The 7281-nt window shown below is 38.3% G+C and overlaps 1 protein-coding gene across 1 annotated transcript in view; it reads right to left on the minus strand.

Moving 5' to 3' along the window:
• Nucleotides 1–326, minus strand: part of TMEM192 (transmembrane protein 192) — a 29567-nt gene extending 29241 nt beyond the window's left edge. Inside the window, exon 1 of the mRNA XM_072406011.1 lies at nt 247–326. Within this exon, the coding sequence (XP_072262112.1) occupies nt 247–270 (24 nt within the window). The 5' untranslated portion in view covers nt 271–326. The remainder of the gene's footprint in view (nt 1–246) is intronic.
• Nucleotides 327–7281: the final 6955 nt, after the last annotated feature.

Raw genomic sequence — 7281 nt, forward strand, 5'->3', positions numbered from 1 at the left:
ATAAGTCAGAACTGCACAGGTGTCACCGGTTACATTGCAGCTCCCAGACATCATGTGACCAGCTCAGTCACATGATCACAACAACAGCGGCGGCGGCGGCGACAAACTCACATGATCACAACAACTGCCGCGGCCACAAACTATTTCCTGCCGGCTATACCGAACATTATTGTGTCTTATAATTACAAATAAAACAATCGCACTCACATTAATCACTCTGTACGCCATGTTATACAAAACACTTACCCCTAGCAGCTCCCTGCGACTCATTCTCGTGCTGTGACAGAGCCTCCCCTGCGCTGCAGCCCTCCCCCTCCTTGTACTGTGTGCGCTTCCTGTGCCTGCCAGCACTTCCTGCACAGTATGATGAACATATGATGATATGATGTAACATATGCAACCAAAGGTGTATTTAAATAAAAGAAAAAGCCTAACAATGAAAGTGAACTCTGATTGAATATTACAAACAGATATACATTTTTGTATTGACCTGGACACAAATTTGTGGTGGATACATTTATCATTGCCACTGCCCAGGCCATTGGTAAGTAAGAGTCCATAGGTCTCCCTTATTTTTTGTTTGGACCCAAAAGCTGCTGGATACAATGTTAATAACACATCAAATGTAAAAAAAACATTAGAGATTAGATAGAGAAAAACAACAGATTTGATAGAGAACATTCAATGATTTTGCACAATGCCCTAAAGCCAGTCAGTGTAACTTTAACTGACATATGTTATGTGTAGGATATGTAGGAGGTGAATGAACAATATTCATTTTGTGTAGATATAATGGTCTGGCTGAACCTTACAATCTAAATAGCAAATGAACTGAATGTAGTTATCCTCTTTATCCACTAGATGGCGAAATAGTATCTTCATTTTCATCTTCATTTTGGCTTAGTCTACACGGACTGTTTCCCCAGCGTTTAACCTGAGGCTTTTAAAGCCCTTGTTTGAAGTCCCCATGCATTCCAATGGGCTAATCTACACCAGGACGTTTCCTTCAGGCACGTTTTTGAGCTTTATTTTAAACGTTGCTTGCAACGTTTAAAAAATTAAAACGCTGGTAAATCGCGGGAAAACGCGGGAAATCGCGGGAAAACGCGTCCATTGATTTTAATGGGAGCGTTTTCCTGCGTTTATGCATGCTAGAAATTGTCAATAAAAAAGCTTCCATTGATTTCAATGGAGGATTTTACAAACGTTTTAACAATAGCCTGTCCTGTGTCACTATTCCATGTGTCATGCATGAATAATTACATGTACTATGCTGGTAAAAATTAACACCTATGCCTGGCACGTGTGAAATTGTCTGCCATTGTGTTTGCTTTTGGTGCTTTTCACACCTGCAAATGATGTCATTCATTATCACTTGTGTGCAGTCATTGTCTTTAATTGTGCTTCACTTTGCACTCTTTTCACTCTTTTCTGTGTATACTGTTACATTTGTCACTGTACTGTTGCATGATCACATTATCACATGTATGCAGGGATGTATGTACTTCCTGTACTTGCAGAAATCACTGCCCAGGGTCACAGTTTGCATTTCTACCAAGTGCTAAAACGCTTGTAGAATCGCGGTAAAACGCGGTAAAACACGGATAAACGCGGCATAGACGTTTTTCAGCTTTTTCCAGCATTAAAAAAAAGTTTTAAAACGTTAGAATAAGTGCATAAAAACGCTTATAAACTCAGTAGGAACGTTTACATGCCTTTTTACAAAACGTCCATGTAGACCCAGCCTTTCTAATAATATATATAAATATATATATAATAAATCCAAGCAGTAGTCATCATAAAAACAAAATTCCTGATAACTCTAAAGCATGCTGAAAAGATTACATTCCACAACAAATATTCTGATATTTATATGTGTATATTGACCTAAAATCAAAAAGTAATAATGTTATATAGTACGTTATATAATAAGTAATGTTATAAAGCACACTTAGAAATAAAGTTAAAATAGCAGCTTCTGTTGCAATATCTTTATTCAGAGTTCTCATCCGCAGTAGTTTTTTTACCATCACAAGAAGCTCTCAGTCTGATTGCGGGATTATCCTCAAATAGCCCCCTCTAGGTTGTTCTGGACCTACCTCAGCTAAATGTAGAATGTAAGCAGAAACCGCCCAGTAAATTGTTCATCTCTCTGTCACTTTATTCATTCCCATCAGTGCATTGTACCTTTTCCCCCTTATCTTTTATCAGCACATAAAATGATTGTCTGACTCTGGGACCGGCAACAGGGTGAGAAAACGTGAGTTATAATAAAAAATTGTGAATAGGCAGGTAAGTTTATTTTATTGTAGAAGTGACATTGCCTTTCGCTGCATTAAAGAACCTACATGCTCTCATTTTTATAATATTTTAACTCCTTTTTAAGCATCATGTTAATGTTGGTTCATGTGTTTGTGAAGTCAGTAATTCTTCACAAGAGAATATTGCTAAGTGTCTGATTTACTGCTTTATAAATAACCTCACTTAATGTTCTGTGTATGTGTACAATTCCTGAAAAGGCTCTACTCACTAATCCCCATTTACAACACAATTGCAAAAAGGTAAAGGTAAGAACCCCAGCAATCCCCAGCTAATATATATTAGATTTAAATCTAATCTTAATTCACTAAAAATTAACCTGAAGGAAATACCGGTAGCCCTTCCCTACATGTCTATGTATGGCCTCTCACATTGTATCCTGGTGTTATTAGATGCCTATGGATCGGTAAATATTTTTACCAGAAAAAAATAGCAATCTGAAAATCACAGATAAATGCCTCAGAGATGCTTAGTAATACCCGGTATCATTCTTCTTTGGCTACTGACCAGTTTCACTCTGTTAATTTGTAAATTTGATTATTTTTTATTAGAGGTCATCAATGATTTGGAAAGATCAAGCAAAATAGTGCCAAATACACAAATCTGTTTGCAGTGACAGCAGCATTTGGGGAGGTCAGAGAAGCAGTTGCCTCTGTCCTGAACTTCAAGCTAGACTACTGATAAAGACAAGGAGGGCTACAAAAAGTGTGTTGCCTGTCTTATACAGGTCAGCATTTTGTTAATGTGGGTGCTGCACCACAAAAATTTGAGCCCATCCTTAAGGTATGTCATTTCTAACATTCCATACAGTTGCAAAAACATTGCCATCCGTCTCTTCTAATCAACTTCATTCCCCAGCTTATCAGAACTCCACATGAGATCCCTGACCAGCAAAACCACACTATGTCTGCGTACACACGTCAAACATTCTCACCTGAGATAAACAATTGCGCTTGTTATGAGTGTGTGTCTCAAATGTGTACAGCTGTCCGCGACACCCCTTTTTCTAACCCAATTTAATAACTTTAAAAACAAATTACAGAATTTTTCTACATAGTCACCTTCCTTTGTGATGCATTTTTCCAGCATTGTACCAACTTTTTAATGACATCAGCAAAAAATGTTTTTGGTTGAAAGAGGAGCCACTGCTGATTTTCACTTAAAAACCTTTTTCACCCTAAAGCTTTTTGAGCAGTGCAAAAGGTGGAAAACAGATGGTGCCAAATCTAGACTATAAGCTGGGTGTTTCATACCTTCAAGTGTGGGGGCAGATGTTGTCCTGAAACAGCACAAAAAGCATATGACAGAACATTGTTCCTCTTTGTTGCAATTAATACATTTCACAGCCATCTATCCTTAATACCATCTATCGCTGGAAGGCATTAATGCAAAGTCTGAAGAAGCGCTCTTTTGCTACGAAACACATCACTTCACTTACCTGGGACAGGTGTTTCTTCCATATAAAGTGGTCTTCCTGTTTCTAATATTGCCATCCTTTATTTTTCTAAAGTGTATTCTTTGTTTTGTAAATACAGTTTATTTTGTAAAGATTGTATTAATAAACATGGATTGTTTTTAGACTATGCTTGTGACTCCTAAAACTCTTCCTCTCGTTAAATTAAAGAATAGGAAGGTAGTGTTTATTATCAACTGTCATTTTATTATATTGCTGGATAGTTTTTTGAGTATGGTCCTATATTATGTAAAATTTCCCTTTTTTGTGCCACACAAAGAGGAATGGAAGGATTAAATAGTATATTGATTAAGGATGAGACATGTGAGGTCATTTGATATCTATATCTACAATGGCTCTATATTTGTTAGAAAACTGGATGGTTTTAAGTAAAGGGGTAGACTGAAGGACAATAGAAGTGGAATAATGCACACCTAGCTGTAGACCAAAGTAATGATAGGGTCTCCTTTGCACCTCCATGGAGTGTAGACAGAAGTCATGGACAAAGGCTCCAAAAACAAGCTGGGTCAGCAACAGGTATGCAAGGACTAGTGTGGTCAGGAAAACAAACTGGTTTGGCAACATGTAGGCATGAACAAGTTATCGTCAGAGGACAAGCTGGGTCAGCAACTGGTGAGCAGGAACAGGTTGTGGTCAGGAGGCAAGAAGGGTCAGCAACAGTTGAACAGTAAGAGGTTCAAGTACACAGGCTTGCAGGAACAGGAGCTGAAGATCTTCCAGCACCTTTCAGCTCAAACGCTGAATTTTTAATAGGCCTTCTGGTGCTATTTCCACAATTAGGAGTGTACATCTGTGGAGCCACTATTTGCACAGTGGACCTACACACAAATGTATAGGCCCCCCAATACCTATGCACATGTGTATGAACATGGATGCATGCATTTGTGCATGTACAGCTGCTTACAAGCCTAGATCTACAGTTGTGTATAGGATATTATTTGCATGAGTAATGACAAGTATTATCATGACAGTATTAGTATCTTTTTTTCATTTTTTATCCATGTATTGTAATGTTCTAAAGTAATTAAATGTTGCTGGAAAATACAAAAAGCTGATGAGATTTCATATTGGGAAAGTCCCCAATATGTCCTAGATAATACCAAACGTTAAATTCTGTATAGCTTGAGAACCAGATATATATTTTATGTCTCTCAGGAGGGAACACATTATCTTCAGTGGGATCTATATGGGAAGAGAATCAAATAAATATAACAATATAGTTAAAAATGTCATAGAGATGCAATGTTTTCTCCTGAAGAAATGGTATGCAAGATATAAAAAAGTGGCAGATTTACCTAAAAGGAGTAGTTTGTTAGGTGGAAATTATTAAATGTGTATATCAGTTTAATTACCAAATATTTAGGAAATACCTAACACCATGATTATTAATTTTAATACTTCCACGGAGTCTGGAGGGAATTTATTGGGAGGGCTTGTCTTGAGCCTGTTGAATGCCTTAAATATTAAAGGTAGTCTCTCTATTTTTGCCTTGGTGGACCTTATGATAGTGATTGGGGACAATGGATACCAGGAGGACACCAATATTATATATGTACCCTCATGGGTTGCTTTTTTATAATTTATTCTTTATTTTTAGCAACAGAGTTGCCTTAAGATCCACCTGCCCAGTCTGTAGACAAGGGGTGTCTGCAACCTGGGCAAGTGCAGAAAAAAGCAACTGGCAATCTAAAAAATAGATATCTAAATTCATACCTTTTTGATGCATAAAACACAAATGGTAATCAGAATTATTTTTGATGGTTTATATTTTCATGGTAATTCAATTAATGAAATTTGTTTGATTTCTTAATACTCCTGAAAAAAATGACTGTGTACTGCCAAAATTTTTTGTAAGAGTAGGAAGAGCACTTGCTGCCAACTCAGCCTCTCATATAAAAGAGAACTAACATTACTAAAGAAGCCACCTACCCTGATTATAAAACAAAATGTTTTAAATTTACTTTCAATTATGTATGCAAAGTAACAGTTTGTATATTAACCACTTAATTTTAGTGATGTCTCTGTTCTGCACATTATATCTTTTAGCATTTGTAGTCTACCATAATGTACACTACTATGACAACTAGGGCTTTTATATGGCACTAGGTTTGGATACATATATTTGTTTTTTCAAACACAAGGTTTACGTAGTTTGCACAGCCCCATGTATTTAGCACAATATACAACCATTTAAGTCTGCTATTAAAAGTATATCATATTGTTATTAATAATAAACATGATTTTTGATGACATTAAATAGGGGTTGCAAATGACAGACAAATACAGTGACACAGGAGAAGAAGACCCTGCCCCTAAGAGCTTACAATTTAGGAGATGGGGGAAGTAACACACAATAGGAGGGGAGATTTGTAGTGGTGGGAAGTAGTGACGGTTTCAAAAGACAGAAAAAGATAGGCAAGTTTGAAAAAAATGGGTTTTGAGAGCTTTTTAAATGAGCCTAGCGGCTAGGGCACTATTTTTTTTAACAAGTCAGAAATGTAAGTGGGACAATAACTATGGAGGGATTTGAAGGCAAAGCACAGGAGCTTGAGTTTGATTCTAAGGTGAAATGTAAGCCAATGAAGTGAACTACAAAGAGATGCAGCAGAAGAGGAGCGGAGGGAAGGATGGATGAGTCTGGCTGCAGCATTCATAATACATTGTAGAGGAGAGAGTCGGGTTAGTGTAATACCAGAGAGGAGGAGGTTACAGTAGTCCAGACGAGAGATGATAAGAGCATGTACAAGGAGTTTGGTGGTCTCAGGGGACAGGTAGGGGCGGATTTTGGAGATGTTGCGTAGGTGAAAGTGACAGGACTTGGAAATGTTCTGAATATGGGGGGTAAATAAGAGGGCAGAATCAAAGGTGATGCCAATACAACGAGCCTGAGGGGAGGGATGAATGACATGAGTGTTGTTAACAGGTAGGAATATGTCAGGTGATGTATTGCTGCAGAGATCGTCAGGACAGTGTGTTTACTAGTGTTGGTTGAATAGCTCAGTGTTCGATTCGGCGGCTATTCGATCGACTAGCCCGATATTTTTCGGGTGATCGAACCCCTAATTCAAACACCAATAAAGTCTATGAGGGGGGAAAATTTGGGTTATTTTCGTGACTGACAGCTCCACTCCCCTGATTGCTCTTGCAGTCCTAGCGGAACTCGCGTTCTTCCAATCAGCTGTGACCGCAAGTTCCCACGCTCCCCGGGCTGTACTTATCAGCCCGGTGACCGTGGGAACTGAACTCAGATGAACTCTCAATAGAAAAACTCCATTGAGAGTTCATCTGGAGTCATAGCTGATTGGAAGCACTCACGTGCCTCCAATCAGCTGTGACCGTGGCAACTGAACTCAGATGAACTGTCAACGGATAAACTCCCACTCCCCTGGGAACTCCACCTGTAACCTGAGATAATCGAGCCTAATATCCCTAATTAGCTCCTGCATGGACCTGTGGCCCAAATCATTACCCCTGGCATAGATAACTAC

The sequence above is a fragment of the Pyxicephalus adspersus genome, chromosome 3 (genome assembly GCF_032062135.1).
Source record: "Pyxicephalus adspersus chromosome 3, UCB_Pads_2.0, whole genome shotgun sequence".
NCBI classification, from domain to species: Eukaryota; Metazoa; Chordata; class Amphibia; order Anura; family Pyxicephalidae; genus Pyxicephalus; species Pyxicephalus adspersus.